Below are 23463 nucleotides of genomic sequence, written 5' to 3'. Positions count from 1 at the left end.
GTTTTGTTTGTTTGTTAGTTAGGGTGTGCAGGGTGAAATATGTGGTCTGCCGTACAGAAATGTGTTAAAAAAGCCAATTTGACATTTGCTCAGGAAATGTAGGTGTCTGCTGTTAATAATAATGCAGAGGATTTTCCCAAGGTTCATTTTGATCTCACGGTCAAATTTGTCTCCACTTTTTGGGATTTGGGTGATCAGCCAGAGCTGAGGACGATGTTAAAGAGTTTAAGTATAGCCAATTGGAATTTGTGGTCTGTGTATTTTATTTCATTTTGGATACTTGTACCTAGCATCGAGCATGGTGGCGACACAGCAGAGGCTCAGAGAGAATGCCACCGAATCGCTTGTTCACAGTCTCTAGTAGAGTACATTTCCAAGTTAACCCAACGGTCTGTGTTGACATCTTTGTTGAGTAGGAGTTTCAATGCCATGACAGAGGGTATCACGTCCGCTGCAGACACAGTTGAGCTTTTTTCTCGAGTCAGTTGTTTGAATGGAGCTAGGAGTTTTCATGTTTACAAGTTTCAAACATGTTCTCATGCCATTGAAATGGCAGCAGCGTTATGAGAACCAGCACGTCCTTGAGCATGCAATACGGCTTTCCTCAGTACGAAATGCTCGTCGACCCACTGTACTGTCAGACTAATAATGCTCATGGGGCTGACATCGCTGGTCCAAATGTCCGTCGTGAAGCTAATAGCAGTGACGCCCATAGCAAGTAACGTTAGCTCATGGATGTGAGTTTCAACAATACTTTGTAACTCCGGCAGGGCAACATCTGAAAAATAGCGCCTATTTGGTAGTGTGTACCGGTGCTCAACCAGTCGGCGAAAGCCAACATCACCCACGACAGAAAACGGTTGATTGTCAAGGGCAAGGAATTCCATTATGGTGTTAATGGATTTCACCTTTTCAGTTGTCTCGCTGCAATATTCTTACTCTTTCAAATGACTGCTCGACTTGTTGACTGCTCGATCCACACAGCATCCATTGTGGGCTAGGTTAGGAATGCTGTGTTGCATGTGTAGCGCTATATTTTTCGTGGGGTCATTACGTCATCTACCTACGTTTATAGGGTGTGCAGGGTGAAATATGTACGTCAGCTTTGACATCGGTTTTACACGTCGGCGTTAAACTAGACATCGGGCCGATGCCAATGTTGCCATTTTTAGCTAATATTGGCTAATTCCGAAATGCTTACCGATATATTGTGCATCCCTACTATCAACACCACAGACCTTTTTGGGTTGGAGGGTTTGTATTCTGTCCTGTAGTTCATTCAATGTAATTGGAGAGTCCAGTGGGCTCTGGTAGTCTTTTTAATAGCTGGTTCTAAGATTTGTAATTGATCATGTGTATGTTTTTGCTGTTTGGTCTTTGTTATAGGGCGAAAAAGATTAGAGAAGTGGGTTATCCATACAGTGGGGGGGGGGGGGAGTATTTGATCCCCTGCTGATTTTGTACGTTTGCCCACTGACAAAGAAAGGATCAGTCTATAATTTTAATGGTAGGTTTATTTGAACAGTGAGAGACAGAATAACAACAACAATATCCAGAAAAATGCATGTCAAAAATGTTATAAATTGATTTGCATTTTAATGAGGGAAATAAGTATTTGACCCCTTCTCAATCAGAAAGATTTCTGGCTCCCAGGTGTCTTTTATACAGGTAACGAACTGAGATTAGGAGCACACTCTTTAAAGGGAGTGCTCCTAACCGCAGCTTGTTACCTGTAAAAAAGACACCTGTCCACAGAAGCAATCAATCAATCAGATTCCAAACTCTCCACCATGGCCAAGACCAAAGAGCTCTCCAAGGATGTCAGGGACAAGATTGTAGACCTACACAAGGCTGGAATGGGCTACAAGACCATCGCCAAGCAGCTTGGTGAGAAGGTGACAACATTTGGTGCGATTATTCGCAAATGGAAGAAACACAAAATAACTGTCAATATCCCTCGGCCTGGGGCTCCATGCAAGATCTCACCTCGTGGAGTTGCAATGATCATGAGAACGGTGAGGAATCAGCCCAGAACTACACGGGAGGATCTTGTCAATGATCTCAAGGCAGCTGGGACCATAGTCACCAAGAAAACAATTGGTAACACACTACGCCGTGAAGGACTGAAATCCTGCAGCGTCCGCAAGGTCCCCCTGCTCAAGAATACATATACATGCCCATCTGAAGTTTGCCAATGAACATCTGAATGACTCAGAGGACAACTCAACTCGCCGTGTTTGGAGGAGGAGGAATGCTGCCTATGACCCCAAGAACACCATCTCCACCGTCAAACATGGAGGTGGAAACATTATGCTTTGGGGGTGTTTTTCTGCTAAGGGGACAGGACAACTTCACCGCATCAAAGGGATGATGGACGGGGCCATGTACCGTCAAATCTTGGGTAAGAACCTCCTTCCCTCAGCCAGGGCATTGAAAATGGGTCGTGGATGGGTATTCCAGCATGACAATGACCCAAAACACACGGCCAAGGCAACAAAGGAGTGGCTCAAGAAGAAGCACATTAAGGTCCTGGAGTGGCCTAGCCAGTCTCTAGACCTTAATCCCATAGAAAATCTGTGGAGGGAGCTGAAGGTTCGAGTTGCCAAACGTCAGCCTCGAAACCTTAATGACTTGGAGAAGATCTGCAAAGAGGAGTGGGACAAAATCCCTCCTGAGATGTGTGCAAACCTGGTGGCCAACTACAAGAAACGTCTGACCTCTGTGATTGCCAACAAGGGTTTTGCCACCAAGTACTAAGTCATGTTTTGCAGAGGGGTCAAATACTTATTTCCCTCATTAAAATGCAAATCATTTTATAACATTTTTGACATGCGTTTTTCTGGATTTCTTTGTTGTTATTCTGTCTCTCACTGTTCAAATAAACCTACTATTAAAATGATAGACTGATCATTTCTTTTTAACTGGGCAAACGTACAAAATCAGCAGGGGATCAAATACTTTTTCCCCCCACTGTACGTCTCCATTTTGGATAGATAGGTCTTCATGTTGTTGTATGTTTAGTGTGTTCCAGTTTTCACAGAAGTTGTTAGATTCTATGGATTCTTCAATTACATTGGGCCGGTTTCTGACGTGCTGTTGCTTCTTTTTTCTTAGTGTATTTCTGTACTGTTTTAGTGTTTCACCATAGTGAAGGCGTAGGCTCAAGTCTGTTTTTGGTTGGACAGGTTTCTCATTTATTTCTTAGGTTTTTGCATTCTTCATCAAACCATTTGTCATTGTTGTTAATTTTCTTAGATTGTCTGCATAGAAATGTTTTGATTTGGTAGCGAAGTTGAAAGGTCAAATATACTGTTTAGGCTTTCTACTGACAAGTTTACACCTTCACTGTTGCAGTGAAACATTTTGACCCGGTAGATTTCTAGACTACTTTCCTTCCATCTATAGCATGTCTTAATAGTATGCCGTTTGTTCGGCTTTGATGTCTCATCATTCAGCATTGTTCTGTTCAAGTAGACTGTGGGGGGGGGTGGTCTCTGCTGTGTTGACTATTACACTCTGACAATGGGAGAGAGAGGAGGAGAAGATAAACTGAAGAGAACAGACTGTTTCACTTTTGTATCGAGACTCCAGTCATAACATTCTGTTTGTACAACTGTAAGACATATTAAACGTATTCATTCACCACTTAAATTACTTTCATGAAGCTACTGTTCAAATGTTATGCTGTGAACTTCATGAATACGTCTGTATCGCAGCCGTCGTTCAGAGTTCACCTTCTAAATAGATACATCGTTTTCCAATATCGAATTACTTCAAATGAAAAACAGTTCATTAGAAGTTGCAGAGAATGAACTTTGTCCCATTACTTCAAAGTGCTCTGTCATTCCAGTCCCCTCCTGCAGGCACAGTGTTAGTGTTATCAGTGTGGGTCTTCTCTCTGTTGTAGAGCATTCAGTCCCAACTGGGTATCGGGGTCACCAGACTGGAACAGCTTGCCGACTTGAATCTTTAGTTCCCCTGCTGAAACGTTCAGCAATATGAGACTACTTTATACCCTCCTGGTGATACTGTAGCTACTGGGACTAGCCTACATTATGAGTGACACAGGAGCCAGACCCAACTCTGTACGCTGTAATCACCCACAGCTTGATTGAACACCTCACCTCATGAAGTCCTGGAGCTGGAAGATGGGATTCGGCCTTTCCTAGAGGCTGCCTGTGGATTAAGTCATGATGCAGTTGTGTGACGATAGGAAGAGGAGACGCCACACCACAGCAGGTCCCTACTGATCAGAGCAGCACCAGCTATAATCCTGCAGATGTTATTTCCTGGTCGGCTCTCCCTTATTATACAGTCTAATGTCTACTCTCTACAGTTAGTTATTTAGATCTGAATTGACTGAGCTTAAGAAGAATGTCACGTTGCCAATCACAACGAAAAGGTAAGGCAAGGATGTATTGTAAACTGAACATTTTATGTATGTTTTGTGTAAATTGAAATCTCGTTACACTGCTCTCCTTAAATGTCCGTCAATGAGAATAGCCTCAATGCATCTGGTTGCATAATGTAGGAGTTGAACCTAAGCAGCAAAGGAAAGCAGAGGGTTATCCGCTTGGAGACTAGTGTTCCCTTGCCTGTGGCAGGATCTAGTCACAGAGCAGCTAAGGATCCTGGTACTAAACACCTCCCTCTGCAACTGGATCCTGGACTTTCTGATGGGCCTCCCCAGGTAGTGAGGGTAGGTAGCAACACATCTGCCACGCTGATCCTCAACACTGGAGCTTCACAGGGGTGCGTGCTCAGTCCCCTCCATTACTCCCTGTTCACCCACGACTGCATGGCCAGGCACGACTCCAACATCATCATTAAGTTTGTAGATGACACAACAGTGTAAGAGGTCAGAGACCTGGCCGGGTGGTGTCAGAATAACAACCTATCCCTCAACGTAATCAAGATAAAGGAGATGATTGTGGCCTACAGGAAAAGGAGGACCTAGCACGCCCCCATTCTCATTGATGGGGCTGTAGTAGAGCAGGTTGAGAGCTTCAAGTTCCTTGGTGTCCACATCACCAACAAACTAGAATGGTCTAAACACACCAAGACAGTCGTGAAGAAGGCACGACAAAACCTATTCCCTCTCAGGAGACTGAAAAGATTTGGCATGGGTCCTCAGATCCTCAAAAGGTTCTACAGCTGCAACATCGAGGGCATCCTAACTGGTTGCATCACTGCCTGGTACGGCAACTGCTCGACCTCCGACCACAAGGCACTACAGAGGGTAGTGCGAACGGCCCAGTACATCACTGGGGCTAAGCTGCCTGCCACCCAAGACCTCTACATCAGGCCGTGTCAGAGGAAGGCCCAAAAAATTGTCAAAGACCCCAGCCACCCCAGTCATAGACTGTTCTCTCTGCTACCGCATGGCAAGCGGTACCGGAGCACTTAGTCTTGGACCAAAAGGCTCCTCAACAGCTTTTACCCCCATGCCATAAGACTCCTGAAAAGGTAATCAAATAGCTACCCCGACTATTTGCATTGTGTCCCGCCCATCTTAATCTTTTCTTTTTATTGACAAGTCTGATTGAAGGCTTTTTCTTTGCATCTCTGCCTAGAAGGCCAGCATCCCGGAGTCGCCTCTTCACTGTAGACGTTGAGACTGGTGTTTTGCGGGTACTATTTAATGAAGCTGCCAGTTGAGGACTTGTGAGGCGTCTGTTTCTCAAACTAGACACTCTAATGTACTTGTTCTCTTGCGCAGTTGTGCACCAGGGCCTCCAGCTCCTCTTTCTATTCTGGTTAGAGCCAGTTTGCGCTGCTCAATTGGTAATTTCTCGCATGGAATAGCTTTCATTTCTCAGAACAAGAATAGACTGACGAGTTTCAGAAGAAAGTGCTTTGTTTCTGGCCATTTTGAGCCTGTAATCAAACCCAGTAATGCTGATGCTCCAGATACTCAACTAGTCTAAAGAAGGCCAGGTGTATTGCTTCTTTAATCAGAACAACAGTTTTCAGCTGTGCTAACATAATTGCAAAAGGGTTTACTAATGATCAATTAGCCTTGTAAAATGATTAACTTGGATTAGCTAACACAACGTGCCATTGGAACACAGGAGTGATGGTTGCTGATAATGGGCCTCTGTATGCATATGTAGATATTCCATTAAAAATCAGTTGTTTCCAGCTACAATAATCATTTACATCATTAACAATGTCTACACTGTATTTCTGATCAATTTGATGTTTTTTTTAATGAACAAAGAATGTGCTTTTCTTTCAAAAACAAGGATATTTCTAAGTGAACCCAAGCTTTTGAATGGTAGTATACATGTACGTATTACCTCAATTAGCCCTACTAACCGGTGCCCCCGCACATTGACTCTGTACCGGTACCACCTGTATATAGCCTCGCTACTGTTATTTTCACTGTCATTTCACATTTGTTTGCTTCATATTTGAACGTTTAAAAGACAATCTTTTTTTTTTCTTCACACACCTTTCATGTAAAGGTTTGACGGTTACCAGAGATCTCAGTTTCTACATCGCCCATTATTGCCACCTTGTCTGTATTCACAGGCTCCCTGTCGCTCTCTCTGTCACCCCCTCAGCCTGAAGGTTGTCAGGTAGGATCACTTATTGCGGTGTAGCAGCCCGGAGAGTTGACAGTTTGCTCAACAACCTAGCCGAGGTGAATGCTAATGCAGAAACCCTGAGCTGCAGTGTTCAAGATAACAGCCGAACGTTGCCTTTCAACCCATCACTCGGATTAGCATGTAGCCTGTCCGTGATGCGTATGTGTGTGTAAGAGAGAGTACGGTATGCAAGTTATTTCCTTTGGCAAGAAAAAGTTCATTTTCAGATTTCTTTTTATGTCCTCGTTTTCATGACTATTCTATTTCTTCTTTTTTTTGTCTATTGAATAGTTAATAGGGCTGTAATGCTCAGTCACCCAGGAGGGGTTTCCCTGGGTTACATTATACCAGATTCATCACCCATTGGACAGTTTTCTTAAAGGTCTAATACAGTTTTTATCTCAACATCAAATCATTTCTGGGTAACAATTGAATACCTTACTGGATTGTTTTCAATGAAAATGGCCCAAAATTTATTTTATTTGATTTATTTCACCTTTATTTAACCAGGTAGGCTAGTTGAGAACAAGTTCTCATTTGCAACTGCGACCTGGCCAAGATAAAGCATTGCAATTCGACACATACAACAACACAGAGTTACACATGGAATAATCAAAACATACAGTCAATAATACAGTAGGACAAAAGAAAACAAAAAGTCTATATACAGTGAGTGCAAATGAGGTAAGTTAAGGCAGTAAATAGGCCATGGTGGCGAAGTAATTACAATATAGCATTTAAACACTGGAATGGTAGATGTGCAGAAGATGAATGTGCAAGTAGAGATACTAGGGTGCAAAGGAGCAAGATAAATAAATAAATACATTATGGGGATGAGGTAGGTAGATGGATGGGCTGTTTACAGATGGGCTATGTACAGGTGCAGTGATCTGTGAGCTGCTCTGACAGCTGGTGCTTAAAGCTAGTGAGGGAGATATGAGTCTCCAGCTTCAGAGATTTTTGCAGTTCATTCCAGTCATTGGCAGCAGAGAACTGGAAGGAAAGACGACTAAAGGAGGAATTGGCTTTGGGGGTGACCAGTGAGATAAACCTGCAGGAGCGCGTGCTGCGAGTGGGTGCTGCTATGGTGACCAGTGAGCTGAGATAAGGCGGGGCTTTACCTAACAGAGACTTGTAGCCAGTGGGTTTGGCGACGAGTATGAAGTGAGGGCCAACCAACGAGAGTGTACAGGTCGCAATGGTGGGTAGTGTATGGGGCTTTGGTGACAAAACGGAGGGCACTGTGATAGACTGCATCCAGTTTGTTGAGTAGAGTGTTGGAGGCTATTTTCTAGATGACATCACCGAAGTCGAGGATCGGTAGGATGGTCAATTTTACGAGGGTATGTTTGGCAGCATGAGTGAAGGATGCTTTGTTGTGATATAGGAAGCCGATTCTATATTTAATTTTGGATTGGAGATGCTTAATGTGTGTCTGGAAGCAGAGTTTACAGTCTAACCAGACACCCAGGTATTTGTAGTTGTCCACGTATTCTAAGTCGGAGCCATCCAGGGTAGTGATGCTGGACGGGTGAGCAGGTGCGGGCAGTGATCGATTGAATAGCATGCATTTAGTTTTACTTGCATTTAAGAGCAGTTAGAGGCCACGGAAGGAGAGTTGTATGGCATTGAAGCTCGTCTGGAGGTCAGTTAACACAGTGTCCAAAGAGGGGCCAGAAGTATACAGAATGGTGTCGTCTGCGTAGAGGTGGATCAGAGAATCACCAGCAGCAAGAGCGACATCATTGATGTATACAGAGAAGAGAGTCGGCCCGAGAATTGAACCCTGTGGCACACCCATAGAGACTGCCAGAGGTCCGGACAACAGGCCCTCCGATTTGACACACTGAACTCTATCAGAGAAGTAGTTGGTAAACCAGGCGAGGCAATCATTTGAGAAACCAAGGCTGTCGAGTCTGCCAATAAGAATGTGGTGATTGACAGAGTTGAAAGCCTTGGCCAGGTCGATGAATACGGCTGCACAGTAATGTCTCTTATAGATGTCGGTTATGATGTCATTTAGGACCTTGAGCGTGGCTGAGGTGCACCCATGACCAGCTCTGAAACCATATTGCATTTGCGGAGAAGGTACGGTTGGATTCGAAATGGTCGGTAATCTGTTTGTTAACTTGGCTTTCGAAGACCTTAGAAAGACAGGGTAGGATAGATATAGGTCTGTAGCAGTTTGGGTCTAGAGTGTCACCCCCTTGGAATAGGGGGATGACTGCGACAGCTTTCCAATCTTTGGGAATCTCAGACGATACGAAAGTGAGGTTGAACAGGCTAGTAATAGGGGTTGCAACAATTTTGGCAGATAATTTTAGAAAGAGAGGGTCCAGATTGTCTAGCCCGGCTGATTTGTATGGGTCCAGCTTTTGCAGCTCTTTCAGAACATCAGCTATTTGGATTTGGGTGAAGGAAAAATGTGGGGGCTTTGGCGGGTTGCTGTGGAGGGTGCTGGGCAGTTGACCGGGGTAGGAGTAGCCAGGTGGAAAGCATGGTCAGCCGTAGAGAAATGCTTATTGAAATTCTCAATTATAGTGGTTTTATCGGTGGTAACAGTGTTTCCTAGCCTCAGAGCAGTGGGCAGCTGGGAGGAGGTGCTCTTATTCTCCATGGACTTTACAGTGTCCCAGAACTTTTTTGAGTTCATCCTACAGGATGCAAATTTCTGTTTGAAAAAGCTAGCCTTAGCTTTTCTAACTGCCTGTGTATATTTCTTCCTAACTTCCCTGAAAAGTTGCATATCACGGGGGCTATTCGATGCTAATGCAGAATGCCACAGGATGTTTTTGTGCTGGTCAAGGGCAGACAGGTCTGGAGTGAACCAAGGACTATATCCTCTTGAGGATACCCTAGGATAGGGGGCGCCACAGCGCATTTTGAAAAAAAATCGTTCCCATTTTCAACGGCCTACTAATCAAACTCAGAAGATAGGGCATGCATATACTTATTATATATGGATAGAAAACACTCTAAAGTTTCTAAAACTGTTTGAATGGTGTCTGTGAGTATAACAGAACTCATTTGGCAGGCAAAACCCTGAGACATTTTCTGACAGGAAGTGGATACCTGATGTGTTGTATTGAGTTCTAACCTATCCCATTGAAAAACACAGGGGTTTAGGAATATTTTGGCACTTCCTATTGCTTCCACTAGATGTCGCCAGTCCTTTCACAGTGGTTTGAGCCTTATAGAGTCAAAACTCAGTGAATGACAGGAGTTTGAAATTGGTCACAGGGGATGGGCCATCACCATTATGACGCCGGCGGCCATGTCTGCCCCCACCTTTGGAAACGGTTTTAAAGGCAATGAAATCATCCCCCTCGAATCTTATTGGCTCTCTTGGTGTTAGTGGCCCTGAACATTTATTTTATACAACGTTTGACATGTTTGAACGAACCTACATGCGCGAGGATTGCTTTCAGTATGAAGTGCAGAGCTGCGTTTGGAGAGAGCCATAGGACGCGCTACCAACATCAGGCTAATGGAACGTGAAGTATGGACTTTTTGACCGAAAATACATCTGTTGTGGACCTGGGATGCTTTCTGATGAAGACAACTAAAGGTAGGCGATTATTGACAATATTATTGAAGATGAGATGGTTCATACTGTTGCATCCAAGATGGCGCCGAGCACTGTATATTAGCTGATTTTCTGAGTATCGCATCTCCTTTTATCGCAAAGTGTGATTACCCAGTAAAGTTAATTTAAAATCTGGTATGACGGGTGTTCTCAAGAGATATTCATCTATAAATGTTAGATTGACAATATACATTTAAAAAATCGTTATAGTATAGCAATTTATTGAAACGTAGCATTGTTTACCGGGACGCTTTTGAGGGGAAATTAGGTAGTCAACGTCAGACAGAGATGTAAAATGCTGTTTTTATATATAAATATGACCTTTATTGAACAAAAGAATGCATGCATTGTATAACATGATGTCCTAGGGGTGCCATCTGATGAAGTTTGTAAAAGGTTAGTGCTACATTTAGCTGTTTATTGATAATATGTGATGGAAGTGGTTGGTCGGAAAATGGCTATGAAGCTGCTTTTTACGATGGACTCATCTAATATAATCTAATGATTTGCTTTTCCTGTAAAACCTTTTTGAAATCGGACGACGTGGGTCGATTCAGGAGAGGTGTATCTATAAAAAAAAAAAATATATATTTTTTATTTTTGTAAAAAATTATGATAATTTTTTAATGCTAATTGGCGATATGATTTTTCGCTGGATTTTGATCCCGCTAACGGGATCAGATGCTCAAGAGGATATCTATTCCTAGTTCTACATTTTTTGAATGGGGCATGCTTATTTAACCTCTATGGGCTAGGTGGGACGCTTGCGAAAATCGTCCCACCTACGTAACAGCCAGTGTAATCCCGTGGCGCGATATTCAAATACCTTAGAAATGCTATTACTTCAATTTCTCAAACATATGACTATTTTACACCATTTTAAAGACAAGACTCTCGTTAATCTAACCAAACTGTCCGATTTCAAAAAGGCTTGACAACGAAAGCCGAACATTAGATTATGTCAGCAGATTACCCAGCCAGAAATAATCAGACACCCATTTTTCAAGCTAGCATATAATGTCACATAAACCCAAACCACAGCTAAATGCAGCACTAACCTTTGATGATCTTCATCAGATGACAATCCTAGGACATTATGTTATACAATACATGCATGTTTTGTTCAATCAAGTTCATATTTATATCAAAAAACAGCTTTTTACATTAGCATGTGACTAGCATGTGACTAGCATTCCCACGGAGCACTTCCGGTGAATTTACTAAATTACTCACGATAAACGTTCACAAAAAAACATAACAATTATTTTAAGAATTATAGATACAGAACTCCTTTATGCACTCGCTATGTCCGATTTTAAAATAGCTTTTCGGTGAAAGCACATTTTGCAATATTCTGAGTAGATAGCCCGGCCATCACAGGCTAGCTATTTTGACACCCACCAAGTGTGGTACTCACCAAACTCCGATTTACTATTAGAAAAGTTTGATTACCTTTGCTGTTCTTCGTCAGAATGCACTCCCAGGACTTCTACTTCAATAACAAATGTTGGTAAAAAAGCGATAATATTCCGACCGGGAGTCGTTGTTTTCGTTCAAAGAGAGAGAAAGTAAACATGGTGTCGGCTCGTGCACGTGCCTCCAGTCTCATTGTCCTCAGATCGACCACTATCCAAATGCGCTAATGTTTTTCAGCCATGGCCTGCAAAGCCACAATTCATCGTTCTGGCGCCTTCTGAGAGCCTATGGGAGCGTTAGAAAATGTCACGTTATGCCAGAGATCCCCTGTTTTGGTTAGAGATGATCAAGAAGGCCAAGAAATAGTCAGAGAGAGCGCTTCCTGTTTGGAATCTTCTCAGGTTTTGGCCTGCCAAATGAATTCTGTTATACTCACAGACACCATTCAAACAGTTTTAGAAACTTTAGGGTGTTTTCTATCCAAATCAAACAATTATATGCATATTCTAGTTAATGGGCAGGAGTAGTAACCAGATTAAATCGGTACGTTTTTTATCCGGCCGTGCAAATACTGCCCCCTATCCCCAACAGGTTAAGATGGTGAGGAAGGCACTTTTTAAAGAATAGCCAGGCATCCTCTACTGACGGGATGAGGTCAATGTCATTCCAGGATACCCCGGCCAGGTTGATTAGAAAGGCCTGCTCGCAGAAGTGTTTTAGGGAGCGTTTGACAGTGATGAGGGGTGGTCGTAGACCCATTACGGATGCAGGCAATGAGGCAGTGATCGCTGAGATCTTGGTTGAAAACAGCAGAGGTGTATTTGGAGGGCGAGTTAGTTTGGATGACATCTATGAGGGTGCCCGTGTTTACGGATTTGGGGTTGTACCTGGTAGGTTCATTGATAATTTGTGTGAGATTGAGGGCATCAAGCTTAGATTGTAGGATGGCCGGGGTGTTAAGCATGTCCCAGTTTAGGTCACCTAGCAGCACGAGCTCAGAAGATAGATGGGGGGCAATCAATTCACATATGATATCGAGGGCACAGCTGGGGGCAGAGGGTGGTCTATAGCAAGCGGCAACAGTGAGAGACTTGTTTCTGGAAAGGTGCAGTTTTAGTAGGAGCTCAAATTGTAAGACTCTCCCTAAGACATTCGGGTAGGGAGAGTGTGCTAAAGCAGTGAGTGAAACAAACTTAGGGAGTAGGCTTCTAATGTTAACATGCATGAAACCAAGGCTTTTACGGTTAAAGAAGTCAACAAATGAGAGCACCTGGGGAGTGGGAGTGGAGCTAGGCACTGCAGAACCTGGATTAACCTCTACATCACCAGAGGAGAAGCAGGATAAGGGTACGGCTAAAGGCTATACGAACTGGCCGTCTAGCACGTTCGGAACAGAGAGTAAAAGGAGCAGGTTTCTGGGCACGATAGCATAGATTCAAGGCATTGTGTACAGACAAAGGTAAGGTAGGATGTGAGTACATTGGAGGTAAACCTAGGCATTGAGTAATGATGAGAGAGATATAGTCTCTAGAGACGTTTAAACCAGGTGATGTCATCGCATATGTAGGAGGTGGAACAACATGGTTGGTTAAGGCATATTGACCAGGGCTAGAGGCTACAGTAAAATAAGACAGTAATCACTAACCAGGACAGTAATGGACGAGGCATATTGATATTAGAGAGAGGCATGCGTAGCCAAGTGAACATATGGGTCCAGTGAGTGGTTGGGATGACTGGGGACACGGTGATTCAGTCAGTTAGCAGGCCGATGCTAACAGTTAGTAGGCTGGGGTTAAACAAGCTAGCAGTTAGCAGACCGGGGCTGGCAAGTTAGCAGACCGGGTTAGCAAGCAAGCAGCAAAAGCAAGCAAAATAAACAAATTGCTTCTTAGCAAAGAGCAATTTCTCAAGCTGAAACTCTTTTCTCACACTGTTTTCAAGAAAACCTCAAGTACTCGGTCTGCATCATTGATGGAATGTTTATAACAAATGAAAGCAATATTAAGCAAAAGTATGTTTTCTAACTTTCCCCATCCTTTGTTTTAGTTATTTAGAAGCCTGTGAATATCCTCTGTAAATAGGTCAGTTTTTAAAGTGTAGCCCTTCTCTATTTTCTCTATCCCTCTCTTAGCTGTCTCTCACTCCCTACTGTTGCTGTAAGGAGCAGCCAGCCTGGCTGCGGGCGGCCATCTTGCTGGTCACGGCTGGCTGCTCTGGAACACTCTACTGAGCTGTGTGACAGCGTGTGGACGAGGGGGTCCCAGGGCACCAAAAAAAGCTATTTCATTGTGTGTCTGGGTCTGCTGACTCCTCCTTTTCTCACACCCTCTTCTCTTTACACACACAGCCTGCCTTTACAGACGAGGAGATTTGACTTGCATGAGGTCTTGGCCTGCGCTTCTGCATTTAAGTGTGTGTGTGTGTGTGTGTGTGTGTGTGTGTGTGTGTGTGTGTGTGTGTGTGTGTGTGTGTGTGTGTGTGTGTGTGTGTGTGTGTGTGTGTGTGTGTGTGTGTGTGTGTGTGTGTGTGTGTGTGTGTGTTTAAAGCCCATGCTAATGCAGGTTTGTCTCAGTCTTAGGATCATACTAAACATGACAATCCAGGGGATACATTGTGTGGGCCAGTTAGAGTAGACCCACAGATGGGAGGGGATAGAGAGAGAAGAAGAAAGAGAACGGGGAGGGCGACGCATAGACAGACTGAGAAGAAAGGGTAGTCATCTAACAGCCCACTTCACTTTTGCTTCGTTTTTTGTCCTGCTCCCCACGGATCCCATGGCCACTATGAAGCCAGCTTTTGTGAGTATATTGATTCTCTTTACACAGTGTCTTTCAATTTTCCATTAATAGAAATTATGTTGTAGCCTACCTCTCTTTCTTTTAGGATATTTTTCCATTAATATTAATAATATTGTAACATTTTCTTTTCCATCTTATTAAAACTAAGCCAAGGATGTTTTCCTACTTTAGCCAACCTCATTGATCAAGACTTCTGCTTAATCTTCTGTGGCATTTTAGTCTCCACAGGCTGGTTTTTGAGAGTATATATATGTTGCTATGATCTTTTTCTGTATCTGTTAGCATGATTAATGTAAACTCTGTTTGCATGGAGAGGGTTAAGCTCTTTTCCCAGATTCTCCCTCTGAGAGAGGAGATGGCTAGAGACCCTGTAGAAATAAGAGCGGTAAATCCCCATGCTGTGGGTTAGGACCTGCTGCTGGGATCAAACCAAACTCTGTGTGGTGTGTCATCGCCTGGGGTGACCAACAGAGGGTCACTCTGGGGCATTTGGTGGAGACTATTGATTATGCTGTGTACCAGTGTCAGTGTAGATCCCGTGGCACCTGTTCAGAGGGTGTTGTGTTAGTGTTTAGGCCCTCTGAATGGCCTCTCCAGGCCCTGCTCTCGGTGCCAGCTTGCCAATGTGAGCCTCGGCTCCTTGGTCTGGGCAAGCTTTCCATGTGGAAGACCTTTATTTTACCTCCAACACACTCTTGCCAGCTGGCCCTGGGTCACAGTGCCTCAGGGCTCTTTCTGTCTTTGTCTCTCTCTCTATCACTCTCTCTCCATTTCCATCTCCCTCCCGCTTTCTGATTTTTTTTATCTGCATCACCCCAACCCCACCTGGTAGCTAACCCACTCCTTCCTCAGCTGTTGACCTTTAACACCCCCCTGACCTCTGACCTCTTCTCATCCTATCAGGTCGATGGTGCCCATGGACACTAGAGAGCCCCTCTCACAATGGATGTGTCTGTAGGACCTATATATGGATTAAAACCTTCTCTCTTGTCTCAGCTCTGTGTTTGGTTGTGTTTGGTTATGAGTATCTATCCCAGTGAGAAGCTTCCTTGGCTGTGTATGTAGGCCTATAGGCTGTACCTTGAGGAACCACCAGGCCGTTATATCCTCTGCTCAGATCAGGATGTATTTACTTAGTCTCACAGTATATTAGACCTGTCTGTCACAGCCAGCCAACTGCAGCCTTGAAAGCTGATTCTTATGTTGGATGAGGGGTGCCAAAATATCAAAGTTGAATGGTGCTAGCACCGCATAGTGTGTGTGTGTTTTTGTGTGTGTTTGGTGCATGTGCGTGTCTGTGTGTCAGAGCACAGCTTGGTGTGTGTATACAGCTGTGTGATGTACAGTACTCAATCATTTCTTCCTATTGACACCTTTCGGGTCCAATATGCTCGAAGGAGGTGTATTCAGGGTATTGTCCTGAGTCACAGGCTGGTAGACTATTACAGAGAGGTACAGGGTTTGGCAGTCAGGTTCTGGAGGGGGAGATAGAATCCAGACATCTCCTCCATGAAAGAATGTAGCATAACATTACTGTAGCATTTTCCCCTGAGAGCCACAGCTCCTAGCCAGATTACCAGACAGCAGCGTATAGCACAGCCACTCAGACAGACAGAGGATGCTGGCTGGGCTGTATTGTCCAAAACTGCTCATTACCGGGAACTGATGACACTCAAGGGTTTTATTCTGCAGGCAAACGGAGAGCCTATAGATCTGAATGAAGCCACAGTCCTGTCATCTTTATCTGGGCAGGCCACACTTAGAGCTTTGTGTAACCACTTTACAGGAGACCTAGCATTCCTCCACAGGGTGATAATTGTCCCAACTCATCAATCTCTCCGTTTAATTGCAACATCAGGTTTGGAAGGGAAGCAATGCAATGTCATTTATGGACACTAGAGTGAGCTAAATTATATTTTACACAAGCTTTAAATAGATATTTAGAAAAGAATGCCCTCATCCTGTGAGAATACCAGTATTCAGGAAGGTATCCTTATTGACCTTTTTGTCTTTTATTCAGCATGATTTATGGTTATGACATCCATTGTTCTCATAGTTAGTTTATTTCTTTCTCATTCCCAACGCTCCTCCACCCCGAGAGAGTTCTATATAATAAACCTGTCCTGTTTGAAAATAAACATCCCTGCTCATGAGTGTCTAACACACGTTCGGAAAGTATTCAGACCCCTTGACTTTTTCCAAATCTTACAGCCTTATTCTAAAATTCATTAAATGAAAACAATCCTCGGCAATCTATACACAATACCCCATAATGACAAAGCGAAAACAGGTTTTTAGAAAACATAAATGCCTTATTTACGTAAGTATTCAGACCCCTTGCTATGAGACTCGAAATTGAGATCAGGTGCAACCTGTTTCCATTGATCATCCTTGATGTTTCTACAACTTGAGTGGAGTCTTCCTTTGGTAAATTCAATTGATTGAACATGATTTGGAAAGGCACACACCTGTCTATATAAGATCCCACAGTTGACAGTGCATGTCAGATCAAAAACCAACCCTAGAGCTCTGAGACAGGATTTTGTCGAGGCACAGATCTGGGGCAGGGTACCAAAACATTTCTGCAGCATTGAAGGTCCCCAAGAACACAGTGGCCTCCATCATTCTTAAATGGAAGAAGTTTGGAACCACCAAGACTCTTCCTAGAGCTGTCCGCCCGGCCAAACTGAGCAATCGGGGGAGACAGGCCTTGGTCAGGGAGGTGACCAGGAACCCGATGGTCACTCTGGCAGAGCTCCAGAGTTCCTCTGTGGAGATGGGAGAACCTTCCAGAGGGACAACCATCTCTGCAGCACTCCACCAATCAGGCCTTCATGGTAGAGTGGCCAGATGGAAGCCACTCCTCAGTAAAAGGCACATGACCGCCCGCTTGGAGATTGCCAGAAGGCACCTAAAGACTCTTAGACCATAAGAAACAAGATTCTCTGGTCTGATGAAACCAAGATTGAACTCTTTGTCCTGAATGCCAAGTGTCACATCTGGAGGAAACCTGGCACCATCCCTACGGTGAAGCATGATGGTGGCAGCATCATGCTGTGGGGATGTTTTTCAGCGGAAGGGGCTGGGAGACTAGTCAAGATCGAGGCAAAGATGAACGGGGCAAAGTACAGAGATCCTTGATGAAAACCTGCTCCACAGCGCTCAGGACCTCAGACCGGGGTGAAGGTTCACCTTCTAACAGGACAACGACCCTAATCACACAGCTAAGACAATGCGTGAGTGGCTTTGGGACAAGTCTGAATGTCCTTGAGTGGCCCAGCCAGAGTCCGGACTTGAACCCGATCGAACATCTCTGGAGAGACCTGAAAATAGCTGTGCGGCAATGCTCCCCATCAAATCTGACAGAGCTTGAGAGGATCTGCGGAGAAGAATGGGAGAAACTCCCCAAATACAGGTGTGCCAAACTTGTAGCGTCATACCCAAGAAGACTCAAGGCTGTAATCGCTCCCAAAGGCACTTCAACAAAGTACTGAGTAAAGGGTCTGAATTCTTATATAAATGTGATATTTCCGTTTTTCTACAAACCTGTTTTTGCTTTGTCATTATGGGGTATTGTGTGTAGATTGATGAGGGTAAAAAACATTTTTTTTAATGCATTTTAGAATAAGGCTGTAACGTATCAAAATGTGGAAAAAGTCAAGGGGTCTGAATACTTTTCAAAGGCACTGTACATAGCCTATCTATCTATAATGGGGGAGGGATCTGTCATTCCATGGTGTTTTCATTGTAAAGAGAACCGTGCCAGTGCCATGGAGTGGACTAGTTAATGAGGAGGGAGGGGCAGAGAGAAAAGAGTGGGATCAAAAAGCTCAGTGAACCCCCCTATTCCACAGATGGTTCAGGCTAAACCCTCTTGTCCCCTTTCTTTTGAGCATGCATGTGCCTCATCCTTAGTGAGCACACAGAGAGGAGAGCCAGTATGGAGGCTGCCAGTTAAGACTGATATGGAGAACCAGCAGATGGTGATGGGAAAGGTAGTTTAGTCCCATCTGTTTCAAATTAGGCTACCTGAATGAGCCAGCCAGCGTGCCAGCCAGCTTGTTGCTTGCTGTCATAGAAGTCCCATTTGCAACCTGCCGCATGTTTTTACAGGTTAAAATGTGTTTATGCATGTTATGCTATGTTCATTTCTGTTGGTGAGCAAGTTTCAAGTTATTGTCACGTGCACAAGTACAGTGAAATGCCTTTCTTACTTGCTCTTTCCCAACAATACAGTTATCAATATCAGTAGTACTATAAAGTAAAGTAGAACAAAAACACGAGAAGTAAGTAAGCTATATACAGGATCAGTTCCAGGGTCAGTGCCAGTAAGCTACAGTACCAGTCAAAAGTTTGGACACACCTACTCATTCCAGGATTTTTCTCTATTTTTTATATTTTCTACATTGTAGAATAATAGTGAAGACATCAAAACTATGAAATAACACATGTAATCATGTAGTAACCAAAAAAGTGTTAAACAAATAAAAATATATTTGAGATTCTTCAAAGTAGCCACCCTTTTCCTTGATGACAGCTTTGCACACTCTTGGCATTCTCTCAACCAGCTTCATGAGGTACAGTAGTTACCTGGAATGCATTTCAATTAATAGGTGTGCCTTGTTAAAAGTTCATTTGTGGAATTTCTGTCCTTCTTAATGCGTTTGAGCCAATCAGTTGTGTTGTGACAAGGTAGGGGTGGTATACAGAAGATAGCCCTATTTGGTAAAAGACCAAGTTCATATTATGGCAAGAACAGCTCAAATAAGCAAAGAGAAACGACAGTCCATCATTACTTTAAGACATGAAGTTCAGTCAATCTGGAAAATTTCAAGAACTTTGAACGTTTCTTCAAGTGCAGTCGCAAAAACCATCAAGCCCTATGATGAAACTGGCTCTCGTGAGGACCGCCACAGGAAAGGAAGACCCAGAGTTACCTCTGCTTCAGAGGACAAGTTCATTAGAGTTTCCAGCCTCGGAAATTGCAGCCCAAGTAAATACTCCAGAGTTCAAGTAACAGACACATCTCAACATCAACTGTTCAGAGGAGACTGCATGAATGAGGCCTTGATGGTTGAATTGCTGCAAAGAAATCACTACTAAAGGACACCAATAATAATAAGAAGAGACTTGCTTTGGCCAAGACACACGAGCAATGGACATTAAACCGGTGGAAATCTGTCCTTTGGTCTGATCAGTCCAAATTTTTGGTTCCAACCGCTGTGTCTTTGTGAAACGGATGATCTCCGCATGTGTGGGTCCCACCATGAAGCATGGAGGAGGAGATGTAATGGTGTGGGGGTGCTTTGCTGGTGACACTGTCAGTGATTTATTTAGAATTCAAGGCACACTTAACCAGCATGGCTACCGCAGCATTCTGCAGTGATACGCCATCCCATCTGGTTTGCGCTTAGTGGGACTATAATTTGTTTTTCAACAGAACAATGACCCAACACACCTGCAGGCTGTGTAAGGGCTATTTGACCAAGAAGGAGAGTAATGAAGTGCGGCATCAGATGACCTAGCCTCCACAATCACCCGACCTCAACCTAAATGAGATGGTTTGGGATGAGTTGGACCACAGAGTGAAGGAAAAGAAGCCAACAAGTGCTCAGCATATTTGGGAACTCCTTCAAGACTGTTGGAAAAGCATTCCAGGTGAAGCTGGTTGAGAGAATGCCACAAATTAACTTAACAAGGCACACCTGTTAATTGAAATGCATTCCAGGTAACTACCTCTTGAAGCTGGTTGAGAGAATGCCAAGGGTGTGCGACGCTGTCATCAAGGCAAAGGGTGGTTACTTTCAAGAGTCTCAAATATAAAATATTTTATGTTAGTACATGATTTTATATGTGTTATTTCATAGTTTTGATGGCTTCCCTATTATTCTACAATGTAGACAATAGTAAAAAATAAAAAAATAAATAAATGGAATGAGTAGGTGTGTCCAAACTTGACTGGTACTGTATATACAGGATCAGTTCCAGTGTCCGTTCCAATACAATATTTGCAATGTGCAGGGATACTGGAGTGATAGAGGTAGATATTTATAGGGGTAAGTTGATTATGCATCAGGATGTATGATAAACAGAGTAGCAGCAGCATATATGATGATTGTATGTGAGTGTGTGTGTGTGTGTGTGTGTGTGTAGAGTCAGTATGAATGTGTGTGTGTGTGTGTGTGTGTGTGTGAGTGAGTGTGTAGAGTCCTGTGAGTGAGTGAGTGAGTGTGTAGAGTCCTGTGTGTGTGTGAGTGAGTGTGTAGAGTCCTGTGAGTGAGTGAGTGTGTAGAGTCCTGTGAGTGTGCATAGTGTCAGTGAAAAATGTTAATAGAAGGGTCAAGGAAGATTTCCGGGCCTACCTTCAGCTCCAGTATTGTTCTAAATGGCAGAAAAGATATGAAACAGTTTTTGACACCTGGAGGGTAAAACCCTCAGTAAAACGAGAGCCATCTCTGATGGTACTGCATGGAGAGGTGTGTGGGTGTTTCTAATAGAGCTGTGTGACTCATCCAGGTCCTGATCTGTCTAGGGTGACGCTGAGGCTGCTTCTGGAGTGTGCTGCTCCTCAGTGTAGGGAGACGTAAAAGTCTGAGATCGGATAGAGCATGAAATGGATCAAATTCTTTTTTATCTTTTCACACCGTGCATCGAAATGAAAATGAAGTGTCTTTCTTGCAGGATTAACTTTGAAAGTGAATAAGGGGAAAGGAAACTTCAAAAGAGTAATACACACGCACTACCACACACTTCAGCTCTTTAAATGATCAGCCGGATGGCTGCATGATGCTAGTTCATAGTTTACAAAAAAAATAATAATAATTCTGCAATGATCTAATATGCATTAAGATCTGGGCATCGCTTATCAACAAAGTATTCTCACAATTGCAGTTTGGTTCTTGATGCAGGATGTTCTCCTTTTCAATGAGGCTGTTTGTCATGGCCATATGGAATTTTGTTTTATGTTTTCCATTTTGAATGTTCTTCTAATGTAGGAAGTCAGGTCTGGTCTCACACATTTTGCTCTGCTGGGCCAAAAAATGAGAATGTGGAAATGAAAACCAAACAACAACCTGACTCTCTCCCAGCAGATGCCTCCCACACTACCTCCTCGGAGATCTCAGTCCTCTGAAAGTGTAAGAGAGCACGTCCTTCATATATCTCCGTTGGTGTTTTTTTTTTTTTGTCCTGTGGTACTCTTCTCTTTCTGGTGTGTGTCTTTCCACTTCTTCTTGGTCCTTATTGATGGAGGTGAATACGATTGTTCATTTCTGGGAATAACCTTTTTGTGAGATTCTTGTTACTCTAACAATCTAACCGTTTAGTCTGTTGTTCACTGCTTTGTCTGTAAGGCAAGACCCCTACCTAAGTAGGCTCCATTGCTTGACATTTCATAGTGAACTTCTTTTATTGCTAGCTACCTCTTCCCATGATGATTAAACCGTGATCACTCTGAACGCTAATATACACTATCTTTTTTGCTGGGAAATATACATTGACACTTGGTGAGCAGTCAGTCTAACTGACTAAGGTGTCCAGTTAAAGTCATTTCCAAGGTAGCCCTCTCATGTGGAATTGGGACTAATGCATTTCATTCTCCTCCTTTCAAATGTAAGGTTACATAATAAGAGTCCAGGCCTGTTCTTTGTGCATTGACCTGAGAAACTGGCAATCACATTTCATTATTCTGGTCCGATGTGTATAATGTGGGATTACTTCCCATCTCTTCCTTTTAGTTCTAGTGGTTGAGAATGGTAGATAGTATTATTAAGTTTTTAACAAGAGTTTATATAAGGCTTCCTGTTCCCCTAGTGCCTCCAGGCAGCAGCATGCAGTGTCTACCAGAGGCAGGGCACTACATTGTGACCATTGTACTTGCATATGCGCCTAAATATTTTCCTCTGCGACCTGGAATTTTAATTTAGGAGCACCAGTGCGCCTCGAAAAATGAAGGATTCTAGCTTTAATATCTCAAGTATTTGCCATTGTGCTCCTAAATTTCTTTGCGTGCGCCGACATATTTTAACTTAGCCGCGCAGGTGCTCCTTGTAGAAAAGGTCAGCGTAGAGCCGAGAGGTCAAATCAGACATGCTGACGCAGAGTGGCCCATAGCTAGTCTCTGCACTGCATCTAACCTCTCACCTGGATAGAGACGAGGCTTTTTCATAAACTATAAAGTGCTCTAGGTAGTGAAATTCCATTGCTTTTAGAGTTTTAGCCTTTTTCTTTACAACTGTGCAAAAGCACTGTTGACATTTACATCAAAACCCTACAATTATTCCTGTGTGAAATGACGTCTCTCCTTGAAAATGATCACTGATTCAGCGTCAGTCATGTGGAACAGCCATCTGTTCCATACTATGAAAAGGGGCCTCATGTAAACAATAGAGCCTGTCTCTCATGACGGAGCACATTTGTCCTGCAAGTGGAGACTGAAGTGTTCGGGGGACACAGTGATAGTGGCTGACAGCAGTGTTTGTTGGTCGTCTGTCTCTGCCCTGGGTCCACAGAACTAGAATGAGGGATTCTATTTCTCATGTTGGGTCGGCCTGTCTGGTGTGTGACATTTTTAATCTTTCTGCTCTACGGCCTGTTGGTACTGCTGCTTCGCTGCTGAATGAGTGTGAGGGAGATGGGTTTGGGACAGGTGTGTGTGTTGTGTGTGTGTGTTCCGTTCTTATGTGGATTCATGGTGAATTATACCTCATCAGAGTACCTGGGCATCATCTATAGATGGATGAGATGGGGGAGGAGTGTTCTGTATGTGTTAGAGGCATGCTTCGTTGGGGTATAATCAATAACAAGTCCTCATGGGTTTGGATCGATTGCCATATTTCTGTCGTATATTTAGAAAGGAGAAATAAGGAAACATAGAGGTCCCTGAAGTAGGGAAATAATAGCTACATCATATGCAGCCCCAGTTCTTTTTCTCTAACCAAATGTGTGTTCTTTCCTGTTGAAGTCTGATTCAGTTTGACATCAGGTACTGTAAATGAATTAATGTAAGAATGGCTCACTGGCTGCTGCTGTAATATCGAGCCTAGCTACATTGTTACAATGTTTTGACTGCAGG

At 43.5% G+C, this 23463-nt stretch overlaps 1 protein-coding gene across 9 annotated transcripts in view; it reads left to right on the top strand.

The window, feature by feature from the left end:
• The window catches only part of LOC106572349 (ankyrin repeat and SAM domain-containing protein 1A), a 119631-nt gene that overhangs the window by 65912 nt on the left and 30256 nt on the right, over positions 1-23463 (top strand). For 7 of the 9 annotated variants that reach the window (XM_014146400.3, XM_014146404.3, XM_014146403.3 and 4 more), the window contains one exon: positions 21482-21526. The exons of the other annotated variants lie outside the window; for them this stretch is intronic. In XM_014146400.3, the coding sequence (XP_014001875.1) occupies positions 21482-21526 (45 nt within the window). The remainder of the gene's footprint in view (positions 1-21481; positions 21527-23463) is intronic. 9 annotated transcript variants of the gene reach the window in all.

The sequence above is a fragment of the Salmo salar genome, chromosome 15 (genome assembly GCF_965601325.2).
Source record: "Salmo salar chromosome 15, fSalSal1, whole genome shotgun sequence".
Taxonomy (NCBI): Eukaryota; Metazoa; Chordata; class Actinopteri; order Salmoniformes; family Salmonidae; genus Salmo; species Salmo salar.
Note: the sequence above shows the minus strand (reverse complement) of the source record. Positions and strands in the feature narration are given on the sequence as shown.